Raw genomic sequence first — 17,028 nt, 5'->3', positions numbered from 1 at the left:
TTTCAAAAATTCATAAAAAATCATACGAGTGTCTGATTGCTTTGGGGTTTGGGTGGCAGGTACCACTGGGTGCCAGCTACCACCCTACCAATTTTTGGAGATCAGAACCAGTCCAAACTGGTTTGAAATGGTTCAAATTCAAACCAAACCGGGGGAGGTTCGAGCAAAACCAAAATCATTTTGTGCACATCCCTAGAGGGGAGCGGGAACTTTAAGAAAGAGAGCAAGTCCTTACCGGCTCTCTGCTGCCCTATGTCTCTCTGCTGCCCCAGCTTTGGTACCCGTCCCAAGTACCCCCACGCAGCACCAGCACATGCATGGCATTCATGTATGTCTGGGCATCCTTTCCATGGTCAGCATGGCATTGCTGAACATGCAAATGGCGCTGGCGCGTGAGCAGATGCCATGTGCATGCTGGCACCATGCAGGGGTACTTGGGATGTGTCCCATCCCTGCAGGAAGATGCATGGGGAAGTAGAGAGCAGGTAAGTTCTTGCTCTCAAAAGGTACTTGAACTGCCAATCAAACCATGGTTTGTGTACACCCCAATCTCAATTGGCAGGTAGGATCACTTAGCAGTAGATGATCCTTCCCGTACCCAGGGCCCAAGCCATATGATGCTTTAAAAGCAACAACCAGTGCATCGTGCTGGTCTAGGAGGTCGGAGAGGTTTTAGAACTGTGTTTTAAATGGTGTGTGTTTTTAGGTCTTTTTAAATTTGTTGTACACCACCCAGAGCCTTTGGATGGAGTGGTTTGAAATTTAATAAATAAATGAATGAATGAATGATAGTGCTGAACTCAGAAATGGATAGGAAGCCAAGGTAATTTTTAGATTGACTCAGAGCTAGCAGCTTGCCACTGAGTCAGGGAGGTCAGAGCAGACAATTTTTCAGCCTGTGCCTCCTCTCATGTGCCCAGAGACATCTCTCCCCACCACCCCCACCTCTAGTCTAGTCTAGTCTAGTCTAGTCTATTCACTCAGTTGTGCTACATCCAAGCAACTGTGTGTCAGTCTTCAGGGGAGACAAATGCAGCTGTCCTGCTATAAGAGAAATCACATTGCGTGACTTTTGCCTACTCCATTCCAATTGCCTGCTACAATTTTGTACAAAGCTGGTTTGGCATCTTCTTCCTCATAGCTTGCTGAAGAGCCTGACAGTTGCAGCACAGCTAGACCAGTGTTCCCTCTGATTTTTATCACCAGTGAGTGGAAACAGTTTTGTTCTGGGTGGCAGTTTCCAGGCAGTGTGCACACATAACTATCTCTCACACACGCAAATGTATGTTAACACTGCGCCACGCATAGTGCAGTGCGCAACAATTTTTTTACACCCCACCCCCTCTTCTTCTGCAGCTTATTAATCAGCACTGAAACTAGTTATTCATTTCTAAGTACCATAAATAGGCACCATAAATATGGAAGGAAAAGGAAGTGTATTTTACAATTCTACTCTTTTATTACTAAGTATAATAAAAAACAAGGCAATATTTTATTTATTTTATTTATTTATTGTTAAATTTATATACCGCTTTTCATTAAAACAATCCCAAGGCAGAAATAGTATCATCACACTGCTGCAGATGGTAGAATAGTATTATCACACTATTTTGTTTTATTTGATTGCCATTAGTCATCTTGGGACTACTTTAAACAAAATAGAAAATAAATCTTGGTCTCTGAAGAGTCCAAACATGCATTTTCGCCCTTAATAAATATTTAGGTATAAAAAAGGAACTTTGGTAAATGACATTTTTCTTAACACAATATTGTATTTTTCTTAATACAATATCAATGATTTATAGTTCAGAAAACAGCTTGCATCATGCTGAAGTCTGCACGCTCCCAGCAGCCAGCTAACACAGCTGAACTTAAAACTGGTCCTGATAATACAGATAGTACAGTATCAGCATATTACAAAGTTTCTTTCAGCCTTGAATTCCCCCTCAAGGCAGAGCATGTATTGTCCCATTTTCCATTTGTAAGGTATTCCCAAGAAGCAAGATAGAAAAAGCATTGACGCTTTTGAACTTTAGTGCTGGAGAAGACTTTTGAGGATACCATGGACAGTCAGGAAAACAAAGAAATGGATCATAGAACAAATCAGTCCAGAATTTTCACTTGCGGCACAAATGACTAGGCTCAAACTAGCATACTTCAGACACATTATGTGAAGACCCGACTCCCTTGAGAAGTCCATAATGCTGGGAAAAGTTGAGGGAAAGAAAAGAAGAGGACAACCAGCAACAAGGTGGATGGACTCAATTACAACAGCAATTAATGCACCACTGAGAGACCTTAAAGGCCAATTGGAAGACAGATCATCCTGGAGAGAATCTATCTATGTGGTCGCTAAGAGTCAACACCGACTTGATGGCACTTAATCAATCAATCACTCAAGGTATTCCCCCAACACCTAACAAATGCAAATGGGACAATGGATGCCATCACTCACCAACCAACAAGCTCCCATTTTCTCAATAGCTAAGAGCATGCAGCAGCATTCTGCACCAATAAGCAATCAATGATTTTTAAAGCAAAAAAGTGTGTTCAAGCTGAAAAGTAATTGTTAAAACATTTAAGGGAGCTTTAGAACAAACACTCTGGGACAGCAAGCAAATAAAACGGGCTTCCCTGCCAGCCTGCTCCCTGCTGAGCACTCTGGCTCCTTGTGCCTCTCTAAGGGAGAATCAATTCGCACACAAAACGCTCATGCATCCTTCTGCTGCTCCAGAAGGCATTTCATTTTTTCAGCCAAGGAGAAGCACTGAAAATAGACTGGCCAGGGGCAGGGCTGAGGCTCTGGGGTGTCAGGAGAGGAAAGCTGCAAGCGTGAGAAGGAGAAGTGCTGGAAACAGACCAGCTGGTTGAGGGGGAAAGAGAAGGAAGAGCCCGGGCAGTGCCGGCAGCAACGGAGAGGGAGACGATTCTCTCCTTCTTAATGAGAGCCCATGGCAGGTGGTGGGGAGAGGTGGAGGTGGTGAGGCGATGGGTAGGGATGTGCATTTCATTTCGGATGCAAAACGTTTTGTGCACAAAACAGGCCATTTCGGCTGTTTTGTAGCCAAAACAAAACACCGAGTGCTCAAAACAGAACATTTTGTAGCCAAAACAAAACGTCCCTGTTTTGGATACAAAATGTTTTGTTGTTTCGGCTGTTCTGGAACTCCTTTTTGCAATCGCAGAAAGTCTTTCTCCTTCAGTCTCCATTTTGAGTTTTGACATCTGTTTGAATTTCCAGCCCTTCTAGCCCGCAGTTTGGCCAGCGAAAGCATGGGCTGATCTGCTGGCAATTGCCTCCTTATTCCTTTTAAGCAAATTTAAGGGTAAATTTTACCCTTATTGGCTAGTGGGGCAGCGTGCATTTCATTGTTGTTTCACACTGTTGTGTGTAGATCAATTGCATTTCGGGCAGGGGGGATGTGGCTGTGCATGACCTTTGGAAATCTGCCTGATTTTCTTCCAAAGCTCTGCTGCTGTTGATGTGTGATGTTGATGTTATTTGGGGTGGATTCGGAGCAGAAAGGAGGCTTTGGGGGCAGAAGAGTGGTTCAGGTGGTAGTGCCCCAATGGGTGCCTGCTGCCACCCAGATTCCAAGGAATTGGGGAAAGGGCTGATTTTTAAAGAATTTCTGAAGTTGACATGTCTTTGGGGCAGAAAGGGGACCTGAGCGGCAAAACAGTGGGTTGGGTGGCAGTGCTCCAAGGGGTGCCTGCCATAACCCAGATTCCAAAGGAATAGGGCAAAGGGCTGATTTCTTAGAAATTGTTGAAGTTTACGCTTCTTTAAAGTCCCCCCCCCCCAGGGAATAATTGAGGTTTCAGCAGACCCATAACTCCACCTGAGGGGCACTGGGGTGGCTGGGAGTGAGTGGTGGTGTAGTGCACATAGGGTGCCAACCACCCCCATGGGTTGCTAACCCATGGGGTGCTGGGTTCTGTTGTTTCTGAGGTGTTCTGAGTGTAGATTCTCTGGTAGCATATGAGATTTTCAACGAGAAGCCATAAATTCACTCTCACATGCTACCAGAGAATCTGAATCTACACTCAAAACATCTCAGAAACAACAGAACCCACATGGGTTAGCAACCCATGGGGGTGGTTGGCATCCTATGTGCTCTACACCACCACTCATTCTGGGCCACCCCGGTGCCCCACAAGTGCAGTTATGGGGCTGCTGAAACCTCCATCATTCCCTATGGGGAAGAACTTGAAAGATGTGTAAACTCCATTAAATCTTAAAACTCAGCCCTCTGCCCAATTCCATTGAAATAATTCTGGCAGTTTCTTTGCCCCCACTGGGCACTACCACCCACCCTACTCTGCTCTGGGCCACCCCATTCCCCCCAACATGAAGCTATACTTCTGTTGAAACCTCCTTTATTCCCTATGAGAAAAATCCTATACTTCAAAAATTCACCAAAGATCAGCCCTTTGTCCAATTCCTCTGAAATTTGGGTGGAAGTTTCCACCCTTTGGGCACTACCACCCACACCCACTAGTTTTTCCCTGGGGGCATTTTTTAAAATCCAAAACGTTTCGGATTCAGATTTTGCAATTTCGAACAAAGAACAAAATTGGGGTGTTTCGGATTCGGGCCAAAAACAAAACAGAAAAAAACACAAAACACACAACCCTAGCGATGGGGGAAGCAGCAGCCTGACTAAGCAGCAGTTTTAGGAAGTTGCACGGAGGGCTTGGGGAATGTGCGTGCGCAAGTGCGTGCCTTAGAGGGAGGGCTGATCTAGACTCCCAAACAGGGGCGTAACTATAATAGGCAAGAGGAGACAGTTGTCGGGGGCCCCACTGCCTTGGGCCGCCCCCCCCAGAGGCAAGTCACATGACTGACTCCCCCAGCCGCACACCTGCCCAAGCATCCTTCAGTTGTATTCATCCTCCTAAACTGATGTAAGTGTTAAGCCCTGGAGCTACCAGAACAGCACGTCTTTCTCTAGTACCATTATTAAATGACTTGCATCATCCACAATTTACAAAACCTTAAAAAAAATAATTTAGGATGATGTCCTATTGTGGCACATAGGTTATATATATAATTTTTTATTACACTTTTTGTTACCACTATTCAGCCTCATTTAAGATGAGCTTCAGTGAGTGGAGCAGCATTTTAAAATCTTGTGTCTGGGCCCACTCCAACCTTGCTACATCCCTGCTCCCAAATATAACATCATTATGTTCCCAAGTTTTTTTCTTTCTATCTATCTTTTGCAGGTAATAGCTTGAGGCAAAAACCTAATGTCCAGTAATTTAATTGATCCTGCTTTCCTAAAAACAACAACAAACATTACACAAAGCAGTTTACAAACTTAAAAGCATTTTAAAAAGTTTTTCAGATGCTGCTTCTGCTATGTATATACTAGTGACCCTAGCTCTGAGATTCTTTGGGCTTGTGCTCTTTGAGTTAGGCTTTTGTCATTGTTGTCATGTGGGTTTTTCTAATGCCTAGGCCTTGTTTATTGTAAACCTCTGCACATTTGCACTAAGGCGTGGGGAACTGTGGCTATATATTTTCTTTAAAAGCCAAAGTAGGATCCTCAGGAGCAGGCTTGAAAGTTCTTGGAGCTGCAGATGGTGTTAATGTCCCTCTGATCTTTCTCTCCTCTCTATCTAGTCCCAAAGGCAGACGACAAAGCAGGTGGGGCCATTGCCATTAAGATGGAGGAAAATGATGAGCGCTGTCCCCCTTGGATAGAGCACAGTGTGTTGAGTGAAGCCGAGCTGGAGAAGATTGGCCTGAGAAGGCAGGCTCCACCATCGTCCACCTGCCCTAAGATCCCGAAGATCAGGTACTGTGTTTCGACTATAGGAGGAGACACTGTCGCACTCCCAGGGGTTAGGAGAAAGGACTTCAGACGAATGGAGAAGACCTTCAAGAAAGAGAGTATTGTGGGGAATGGTGGACATGAACTGATGCAGGGAGATTTGTGGTAGCAAGCCTGAATGGTCCTCTTTGCTAAGCAGGGTCTGCCCTGGTTGCATTTGAATGGGAGACGACGTGTGAACACTGTAAGATATTCTCCCTCGGGGATGGGGCTGCTCTGGGGAGAGCGCCTGCAATGCTTGCATGCGGCAGAAGGTCCCAAGTTCCCTCCCCGACATCATCTCCAAGATAGGGCTGAGAGAGCCTCCTGCCTACAACCTTGGAGAAGCCACTGCCAGTCTGTGCAGACAATACTGAGCTAGATGGACCAAGGGTCTGACTCAGTAGAAGGCAGCTTCCTATGTTCCTATGTCTAGTGTTTCCTGATGGCCTTATGCTTAGTAAGAAATGATGGCAGAATACTCCCACTAAGACCAGAGCCCCAATGCCTACCGTGGCTCTCCATTTGCTCCCCTGAAAGACTCAAGCCCTACCTCTCGTAGGGAGCAACCCAGGGCTAGCACCAGGTTGCAGGAGGCCCTGGGGCAAAGCCCTGAGCTGGGCCCCCTGATGGTGCACTGGGCCCCTCCTTCCCCAGTGTGTGCTGGACCCCTCAATGGCACATGTGGGTGAAGGGTCTGCCCCCCCCCCCCATCGGTGCCAGGGGAGGGCAGTTGGCACTCTTCTTCCAGAACCACCGCCAACAGCTAGAAAGGCACCTCTGAGAGAGGTATTTCTATTAGGATAGGATTTTCAAAGAACTCCGGAGGATATTTCTGATGCGCAAGAACCACCTCTTCATTCTCCCCCATATCCACAAGCTCCAGTGTGTGTGGTGAAATCCCTGCTTCCCTTTTAGATGTAGCTTTCCTCATCTCTTTGCCAGGTGCTCGGGTTCCATAGCAAAATCCTTGCTGTTCCGGTTCCTCCCCATCCTGGCCTGGCTCCCACGGTATCCAGTCAAGGAATGGCTGCTTGGGGACATCATCTCAGGATTCAGTGTGGGGATCATGCACCTCCCCCAGGGTAAGCTCCAGGACTCCTTGCTTCAACCCTCAAGTTTCCACCAAGAGCAATTCCCTATGAGTAAAGTGGCAATTGATCTGATGCACAGCCAATCATTCCTCACCAGGGGCGGGACAAACTTGGAGTGGGCCCTGGGACAAAAAGTGAGGTCTCTTCTGAGAGGCATGCAGAGGGAAAGCAAAGAAGAGCAAGCTGTCACCCGGTCAGCAGCCGTCCTCCCTTGTGGATCCAGGGACAGTTGTCCCTCCTCCATTCGGTTATAGCTGAGCCCCTGTTCCCGCTCTGCATTTGAAGAGTAAGAGATTCCATGAGCATGCTGAAATCGGTGGTGTTTGTCCGTGTGCTTGATATGGGTGTGCTATTAGTATTTCCTTTTCAAGGGGCCGTGTCTTTCTGGCTCAGCCTGCTAAACCTCTCCAAACATGCATTCTGTGGTGAAGCACTGGAGCTACTGGATGCTGAAATACAAATGGGTGTTGAATGTTAACGGAAATCTCCCTCTGGGGATTTTGAAAACATGGCCCCACACACTTGGGGGAACAAAGCCTTGGCTAAAAAGCTGGGTGTGTATATAAGGAAATGGGGATGCTAAGATTATAAGTTCTGGAGTTTCTGAAGACAGACTAGTACAGTAAGTATGTATGGAAAATGGAAGGAGACCAGGGAAGCTCAGTGGATGGGTAAAACTAAAGAGAGGGTGGATGAATGCATGTGATAGAATTAAGGTTGCCAACTAGTGACTTTTATAGAGGACATGCAAAATGTTGGAGGTCAAATGACTTTTTTTGCTTTAGGAGGAATGGGGACTATTTTGGTGACCAAACAACTTTTTTTTGCATGTATTGTGGTGTCGGAAGTTCTGGGGAGCTGCTCGAACATTTTGTTTGCTCAGAACACTTTGCTCTCATGAGCAGCTTCTCTTCCTCTGTCTCCTTCCCCTGCTGGCAACCTACTGACCCTCCATCCAATGGGGAAGCCAGAGTGGAGGTTCTGCTTCAGTGGCAGATTGCAAAGCCACATGATGCAGGAGCACAGAGAGGTGGGCCTAGCAGGTGCAGCTGGCTTCCTTCATGTGGTGGTGGCAGCAGTAAGACGTTATCAGTGAACTAACTTTACTCAGTTAGCACTTTACTCAGCAGCTACCCCTGCTAACTGAGTAAAAAGGCACCATTTAAAGTGATGGATCTCTTCTATTTAGAGCAAGTGGCCCTATCCAACCCCAGCACAGCATTCCTTCGGTGGCTGATGCTGGTGTTACCTTGTTGGAGATTGTCTTCCAGGGCATCGACCTTTTGCACCAACTATCCTAATGACCACCAGGGGCATTGGGAACAGAGATAGTGAGTAAGGGTCTCCCTAACTGTTCTACCCGTCTATGATCTGACTCTATGATCCCTGATCTGACTCTTCCACACTTCCTGTGCTGAGGCACAATCCTTCCTTTCCTCCTAGAGAGCAGATGGAAACATCTCTCTCCCTCCTTACCTATTCATTATGTAGTTCTTTAGATTAGTCTTAGGTCTTTCCTATCCAAGTGTACTTAACCAATAAATACTTAGTGTTTAGTTCTACAAGGATCTCCATGTGTTTTCTCTAAATAGCTGCAACAACTAAACCATCCCCTGCTACCCACTCTGTAACTGGAGTGTGTGCTCATTCCTTAGTGCTCTTCTGTTTTACCTACTGGGGGTAAAAATTAACAACCTCTAACATACCTTGCGTTTCTTTTTAGATTGTGAACCTTTTTGAGACAGGGGAGTAACTTATTCTTTGTTTTTTTCTTTGAAAACCACTATGAAACCTGTTGAAAAGCCATATACAGGCAAAGCTCATTATCTGTGGTTTCAACACTTGCAGTTATCTGTGGCATATCCGTGGCCGCTGGCTGAGGAATAGGCACCTGATCTCGGCATACACCAGATCGGGGGTGGGGCTTGTGTATCCACTAGCTGGGGGTCAGCCACGGCCATATTTGTAATGGGGAATCCAGCAAGGATTCCCCTTTACAAGTAAAGGGCTTGGGTTGGAGGGAGTGAGGGGGGTGGCAGAGGTGGTACCTTTTATGTGGCAGGGATAGTGGCAGAGGCGGCAGCAGGGATTCCTCCCTGCCTGCCTGCCTCCCAAATGACCTTATGGCCCATCTGCAACCCACTTTGGGCCTTTCTATGTACACACACAGAGTGTGCTTTTATTTCTTTTTTAAAACATGCAATTTTGGGCAGATTTTCGGGGCACTGAAGGACTGCTGGGGACCCCTGGAACACGGCAAGGCACTTTGCCATGCTTTTATTTGCATTTGGGGGCCATTTTTCGGCCAATTTCTTTAAAAAGAAAACGTCACAATTTTTGGCTGATTTCCCCCACTTAGGTCCCTAACCTCCGCAATGCCATTGCCCCATTTACTCAGTATTCACAGTTTGGGTATCTGCAGCACTAGCTGGGAATGGAATACTGAGGTTTTCCTCCGTAAACGTTCGTAGTCATAGAGATCAGCAAGCGAGTGGAAGGCTGTGCGTTCACTGCTGTGCCAGCAGGCAAAGATGCTGGCTCGGTCAAGCCAAGAGGTGGCGTTGCTGACCTGGCTGGGGAGAGCAGACTGGGTGACTTGTGCGGGAGGAAGACAGAGGCCTGTGTGTGTTAGGTAAACCTAACCAGGAGATGAATTTGTGGATAAGAAGCTGGGGCCTTGAGAACTCAGCATCTAGACAGCAGACTGAGCAGACCTACAGCTCCCCTGTTTCTCAGCTTCACAGTGGTGAGCTGTATTTATTCTCAAATTATCCAATTTTTATCAAAACATGCACACAATCTGCATATTTTATTGGTATTATATATGCAAAGTGGAGTTTTTTGGAGCCTTTGGGGGGGGGAGTGTTTTCTGTTTCCACCTATTTGGTGATGAATATCAACTTTTTCTACCACCTGGACCCGGCAACCCTAGATAGAATGGAGGGTGTGTTCTAAGCAAAAGCACCAAGCAGAATCTGTGTGGTAACATCTTCCTTCCTCTTGCCTAGGTTTGGCCTATGCACTTCTGGCAGGGCTGCCTCCGGTCATTGGCTTGTATTCCGCCTTCTACCCTGTCCTGCTGTATTTCTTCTTTGGAACGTCCAGACACATCTCTGTGGGTGAGCAGGGGATGCTGAAACAAGAGGGCTTGTGGGATCATGCACTCTTGAACAGCTTAGGAGGCTTACTGCACCCGAGATGACATTCTCACATATTCATTTAATGCTTAACCTCTTACATGCTTAGGGGCATCAGAAGCTGCCTTATACCAAGTCAGACCATTGGTCCATCTGTTTCAGTGCATCTAACCTGACTCGCAGCAGCTCTCCAAAGGTTCCAGCAGGAGTCTTTCCCAGCCCTACCTGGGAGTTATTCATGCATATTCACGATTTTTGCTGATCATCAGAATAGCCCCACACTCTTCAGATACCCTGCGGCATGAAGCCATGTGTGAATAACTCCCAGGTAGGGCTGGGAAAGACTCCTGCTGGAACCTTTGGAGAGCTGATGCCAGTCGGGTTAGATGCACTGAAACAGATGGCCAAGAGCTTGATCTTTTGCCCTCCAGTGCAGTCCTTTTAGCCCATGTCTGCCATCCTGCTGTAAATGGATAACTGAACCCTATGGCAATAGAGGACTGGCCCCACAGGCTGAACAGATACTTGATCCCTTGATTCACGCCTATATATCTCCTTCCCACAGGTCCATTTGCTGTCATCTCTGTGATGATTGGGAGTGTGACAGACTCACTGGAACCCACTGGAAAGTATGAAGAAGTGATCAATGGTACTGATGAGTTGTTCACCAATGAGGCCCGGAGGGATGCTGCCAGGGTGAGCCTGGTGGCTGCTCTTACCTTCTTGGTGGGCATATTTCAGGTGAGTGGGATATTTCAGGTTGCTGGATTTTCCCCCCCCCCACCTCTATTTTCCTGATAATTACAGGACACAGGACCATCATAGCACATCTATGTGCCCAATCGGGCATCCGTCTGGTCCTTTGGAAGTGATCCTGGAAGTGATCCTGTGAGTGCATACACCTGCAAGGGTTATGCTGAAACAAGTTATGTTTATAACTTTTCTAGATGTATTAGTAATGTTGCAAGATCCAAAGTTGCTCCTGCACTTTCCATTGCTACTACTCTGAGGAGAGCAGGAATCAGAAGGAAGGGTTGCAAGCCATGTTGCATCACCAAAATAGCCAGGGATAGTGTGGCTTGGGGCCACCCAGGTCTGGAAAAGCTCCAGGAGTGGAAAAGAGCTATAAAGAACGTTCCATCACAGCAGAATTGAATTAGCCTCAGAGAGTCCTGAAGGCCCTTATTTTTAATTGCTAGACTGATCCTCTTAAATCTTATAAGGCGCCATCAAATGTGGAATGAGCTGCCAACAGACTCGGCTGAGCTCAATTTTTGGCTACAGGTAGCTTGTATTTTTTGCAGATGTTCCAGTGTATCATCCCTGATACCTTGTCATGCCTTTGTTTGTAGTCAGTCTGTGTGATCTTCTTACAACAGCTGATTAGGTGATCCACAGTTTCATCTGCTTCTTTACAGAGGCGGCACTTGCTGTTTGTTGTTGACTTTTCTACTTTTGCTCTTAGTGCCTGTTCTTGTGCAGCCAGTATTAAACCCTCTGTTTCTTTCTTCAAGTTGCCATTCTTAAGCCATTGCCAGGTCTTGGTGATGTCTGGTTTTCCACTTATATTGTGCAAATATTGACCATGCAGTGGCTTATTTTTCCATTTTTCTGCTCAGATCTTGACTTGTTCTTTCTTGTAGGCCTGCTTTGTTTCATTGGTGTTGAATAGTTTCTCATTATTGACTATTTGAAATGCATCTTCTTCACTGTCCTTTATATATTCTTCAAGGCCTCTTTTCTCCTCCTCTACTGTTTGATGGACTTGCAGCATTCCTCTTCCACCTGAGCTGCGAGGGAGGTATAGCCTATCGACATCACTGCAGGGGTACAGAGCATGATGGATGGTCATTATTTTCCTGGTCTTACGATCTAGCATCTCTAGCTCTGCCTGGGTCCAGTCTATTATTCCTGCAGTGTATCTGACAACAGGTATAGCCCAGGTGTTTATGGCTTGTATGGTGTTCCCACCATTGAGTTTGGACTTGAGGATTTTTCTAACTCTCCTGATGTATTCACTTCCAATTTTTCTTTTAACTTCAATGTGTGCGATGTTATCAGCCTGAAGAATGCCCAAGTATTTGTAATGTTCTTTCTCTTCCAGGTTCTTGATCTTGCTTCCATTGGGCAGTTCTATTCCTTCTGTTTTTGTTATTTTCCCTCTGTTCATTATTAATGCAGCACACTTGTCGAGTCCAAACTCCATTGCTATATCGCTACTGAATATACGGACAGTGTCTAGCAGTGATTCAGTTTCTGACTGGGACTTTCTGTACAACTTCAGATCATCCATGTACAGCAGATGGTTGATTTGACTTGATGTTTTAGATGTTTGGTATCCGAGGCCTGTTCTGTTTCGTATTTGTGAAAGTGGGGTCATGCCGATTACAAACAATATAATTATTATTATTAATCAAATTTGTACACCACCCCAAACTTTTGTTCTGGGCGGTTAACAATAGCATAAAACAAGTTAAAATCATATACAAAATCTTAAAACAATTTAACAATTTAAAAATAAGCCAGAGATTAAATCCTAAAAATTTAGTAAGCTGAGAAAGCTTGGGCAAAAAGATGGATTTTCAAGTGTTTTTTGGAAATTGCCAGAGATGGGGAGTCTCATATCTTAGCAGGGAGCACATTCCACAATCTTGGGGCAGCAGCTGAGAAGGCCCGTTTCTGTGTAGCCACCAAACGAGTTGAGTGGAGCTCATAGTGATGAAGATGCTCTCTTAAATACCCAGGGCCTAAGCCATTTAGGGCTTAATAAGTTATAACTAGTACTTTGTATTTTGTCCGGAAACCTATTGGCAGCCAGTGTAGCTCAATCAGTAAAGTCTTTCTGACATGACCCAGAGACCAACCTGGCTGCTGCATTCTGAACCAACTGGAGTTTCCGGACTACGTACAAAGGCAGCCCCACGTAGAGCTCATTACAGAAGTCAAGTCTGGAGGTTACCAACAGATGTACCACTGTTTTGAGGTCATTGATCTCGAGTAACGGGCACAGCTGGCGTATCAGCCAAAGCTGATAGAAAGCAACTCTGGCCACCACCTCAACCTGAGAAACCAGGGAGAGGTGTGGATCCAGGAGTACTCCCAGACTGCGAACCTGTTCCTTTTGGGAAAGTGTGACCCCATCTAGAACAGGTAGATCAAAATTGTCTCTAGAGTTCTGACCGCACACAATAAGTACCTCCGTCTTATCTGGATTCAGCTTCAGTTTATTCTCCCTCATCCAGCCCATTACTTCTTCCAGGAAGGCAATTAGGGAGGATATGCCAGCTTCTGAAGAATTACATGGAGAAGTAGATCTGGGTGTCATCAGCATACTGGCAACACCCAGCTCCAAATCCCCTGATGATCTCTCCTAGCGGTTTCATGCAGATGTTAAAAAGCACTGGAGAAAGTATGGAGCCTTGAGGGGACACCATACTTAAGCTCAGATTTTGAAGAGCAACAATCTCCAATCGACACCATCTGGAATCTATCCAAGAGGTAGGAGCGGAACCACTGTAAAACAGTGCCTCCCACCCCCAACACCCTCAGACATTCCAGAAGGATACTATGGTCAATAGTATTGAAAGCCGCCGAGAGATCCAAAAGGACCAACAGAGTCACACTTCCTCTGTCAATTCCCAATTGGAGATCACCCATCAGGCCAACCAAGGCCGTCTCCACCCCATAGCCCACCTGAAAACCAGTTTGAAATGGGTCTAGATAATCAGTTTCCTCCAAGACCGCCTGGAGGTGAGAGGCCACCACCCTCTCAATTACCTTGCCAAGCCATGAGAGATTGGAAACAGGCCTATAATTGCTCAACTCTGAGGGATCTAATGCAGACAAGGAGGCATCCTGCCCTCCTTCAGAGAAGCATTTATGATTTCCACCCCACTGTCTACAACAGCCTCCCTGTTAGATAGAACAAGCCATGTTGGACAAGGGTCAAGAGAACAAGTGGTAGGCCTCACCACTCCAAGCAGTTTGTCCACATCCTCAGGAGTCACAAAATATGTATTTTTCAATCCGTTTGTATTTTGTATCTAAAATACATTTGCTCAGGTATTTTGAAGTTTTAAAATACATTGCCAAAATCAAAATACGTATCAGCCAATCAGTTGCTTTGCTTTCTTGCTTCAGGAGCTGCTTTTTTATTGCAAGCAGGCAGCCCATTGGCTTCCAAGCATCCATGTATGTGTGCTCTGTTCCTCCTTCTCTGCCCCCTGAAGTCTGAATAGTTTTACTGACTGATCAGCCAGCCAAGTTTGAAAATCAAAGGGGGGAAAGAGAGAGACTGTCCCTGTGAATAAAATGGGAAATAAGGGGTGAAGGTGGCATGGGAGTCCTTTGGGGGAGGCAAGAGGGAGAAGCTCCCCCCACCCCCCAATTTTGGAGGCAAGAGAACTTCCAACCTCACAGCTTGCTTGCTTTAAAGTTTCTCTAGCTGCAACACTTCAATTAGAAACCTGACCTGACAACCTGAAGAGGCTGAAGTTCTTCTGGTCCAGTCTCTGTGTAAATTTGCAACGGTTGTTTAGCAGAGTAGTTTACAAATATCTCTGTGTCCCCTATTGTTTACTGTGGCTGACTAAAGGTAGCAAATGTTCATTTTTTTCCCTCTCTGTGAAACAAAGTGTCAGCATACTCTCTGCCTGTCTTTAGAGAGCTCTGTGTTCAGATGGCTGGAGGGCATGCAGAGTGCTCAGCTGGATTTCCGGCTTACCTGGCTGTGGTGGGAGCGGGATACATTGAGGCGATTCTCATGATCGCCGAGAAAGGGCAGGGAGGGTGCGGGGGAAAGGCTGCTTTGAACTTGCCTTCCTCCCAGACAACCAAGCCCCAGGTCTTCGGCATGCCTCCCATGCTCCCAGACAACCAGTACTCCATGGGAGAGCCCCGAGTGATATGTGGCCGGAACTCCTTGTTCCTTGCATGGTGCATTGGAGGATTCCTCCATCTCTGTGTCTCCTCAGGAAACCTTTTGAGAAGACCATTTGGTCTCAGGCTGTTCTCCCTGCTGGCCTCTTTTTAGATTGCCCTTGGACTGCTGCAGTTTGGCTTTGTGGCCACTTACCTTTCTGAGCCCTTGGTGCGGGGCTACACGACGGCGGCTTCTGTGCAGGTGTTGATCTCCCAACTGAAGTATGTCTTTGGGGTGTCCTTGAGAGAATATTCGGGGCCATTGTCACTGATTTACGTAAGTACAGCTCAACCTGAGGTAGGACAGAGATTTGCTGCTGATCTTGCAATCTTTTTAGCTTCTATCCTAATCTCTCCAGTCTTTGACTGTTTAAAGGTGGGCTTTTTTATACATGCTTGAACCCAGCATTTTCTCGTGCCACATTTAGGAAACACCATCCACACATCTCTGGCAGTCATATAATAGAAAGTAGCATAGAGAAAGAGATACTCTGATACCATGTGTGTTTACCATACTCAGTAAAGCCCCATGGCATGGTTTTAAAATTCTGAGCTCTACAATTAGTTGCTAACATTCTTAATAATAATATATCCAGCCACCTCCATACATAACCCCCCCAGAGCAACAGTCTGGTCTGTTGAGGTCTACTAGTCATAATGTGGCTATGAACCTCCACGTTCAGAAGAAGCACTAAACATCTGAAGACCAGCTGCTGGGGGGAGCAGCAACAGGGGAGGACTGATGCCTTCAGCCCTGTGAGGGGGGAAATGTTGGACCAGATGGGCGTTGGTCTCATGCAGCAGAACTCTTCTTAAGTTGATTCAAAAATATGATTGCCCATAGCCTGAGCTGGGACGGTCTCTTCTACCAGCCCATTCCTAGCTCATTCTGCTGCATGTGTAGACCAGGCATCCTCTACACAGCCTCAAGAGGCTAAGCAACCCAAAGCGGCAAAATCAGATGGTGCTTTTGTTTTGTGTGGACTGCATTTCTATAGAAGCCTGAAGCCCCTGCTAACTTGGCAAAGGGGCACCTTTTTAACATGGTGATTCCCTTTATTTAGCAGGGGGAGAGTAACAGGCCCTAGCATTCCCCAGCACAGTACCTCCAGTATCTGTTGCTGGTGTCTGTCTTACGTTTCTTTTTAGATTGTGAATCCTTTGGGGACAGGGAGCCATCTTATATATTTATTATTTCTCTATGTGAACCGCTTTGGACACCTCTTTGTTGAAGAGAGGTATATAAATATGTGGTGTTGTTATTAATGGCGCAGCGAGGAAGTAACCTGCCTAGGGAGCAAGAAGTTGCCAGTTCAAATTTCTGCTGGTATGTTTCCCAGAGGAAACACCTATATTGGGCAGCAGCAATATAGGAAGATGCTGAAAGGCATCATCTCATACTGCGCAGGAGATGACCATGGTAAACCCCCTCCAGTATTCTACCAGAGACAACCACAGGGCTCTGTGGGCACCAGGAGTCGACACCAACTCCATGGCACACCTTTACCTTTATTAGCCAACTTTGCTAGGCAGGGATATATTCAATCTAGAGATACAGATTCCACCAGCAGTGTCTGGTGACACTGCCAAGCATTATTTCAGTTTTCAGTGTGCTGCTTCCATTGCCTAAGGGCCCTAGAGAGTTTGGAGCCAGGTATTTGCAGTGTCTGTGGCCACATAGCCTGAAATACAACCAGAGGCTCATGCTGGTCTCTCGACTGCAGTATATCTTAGGGGGAGAGGGGGAGTTCCCAGAAAGAGGGAACGCTGCTTTCTTTGTTGGGGTGGGTTTTGTTTCTTCAACGCATGAGCCCTACTCGTATGTTAAGTTCCATGTATCTGTGATCTGCTTACAGTGTAGGCAGATGCAGATCTGTCTGCTCGTACAATTGTTTACACATTATGTTCAATGCACTTATAGTATACTTCCTACCTGTGCCCTGCATTTGAGGGTTCACTTTTAAAATGAACACATATACAGTCATTCGTACAAAAATATGTGCCTGCCGGCATGTACCATGTTATGCCTGAATAGGGTTTCTGTGCCTGACAAGTACT

At 46.2% G+C, this 17,028-nt stretch overlaps 1 protein-coding gene across 4 annotated transcripts in view; it reads left to right on the top strand.

The window, feature by feature from the left end:
* The window catches only part of SLC26A6 (solute carrier family 26 member 6), a 47,357-nt gene that overhangs the window by 6,898 nt on the left and 23,431 nt on the right, over positions 1–17,028 (top strand). For 3 of the 4 annotated variants that reach the window (XM_053301698.1, XM_053301699.1, XM_053301700.1), the window contains exons 2-6: positions 5,630–5,804; positions 6,765–6,904; positions 9,922–10,032; positions 10,616–10,791; positions 15,083–15,247. In XM_053301698.1, coding sequence (XP_053157673.1) covers positions 5,674–5,804; positions 6,765–6,904; positions 9,922–10,032; positions 10,616–10,791; positions 15,083–15,247 — 723 coding nt within the window. In that variant the 5' untranslated portion in view covers positions 5,630–5,673. Of the gene's footprint in view, positions 1–5,629; positions 5,805–6,764; positions 6,905–9,921; positions 10,033–10,615; positions 10,792–15,082; positions 15,248–17,028 lie in introns of those variants that run through there. The other variant, XM_053301701.1, reaches the window with a different exon arrangement.

Source organism: Hemicordylus capensis, chromosome 2 (genome assembly GCF_027244095.1).
Source record: "Hemicordylus capensis ecotype Gifberg chromosome 2, rHemCap1.1.pri, whole genome shotgun sequence".
NCBI lineage: Eukaryota > Metazoa > Chordata > Lepidosauria > Squamata > Cordylidae > Hemicordylus > Hemicordylus capensis.
The sequence above is the reverse complement of the archived record's forward strand: the minus strand, read 5'-3'. Positions and strand labels throughout refer to the sequence as shown.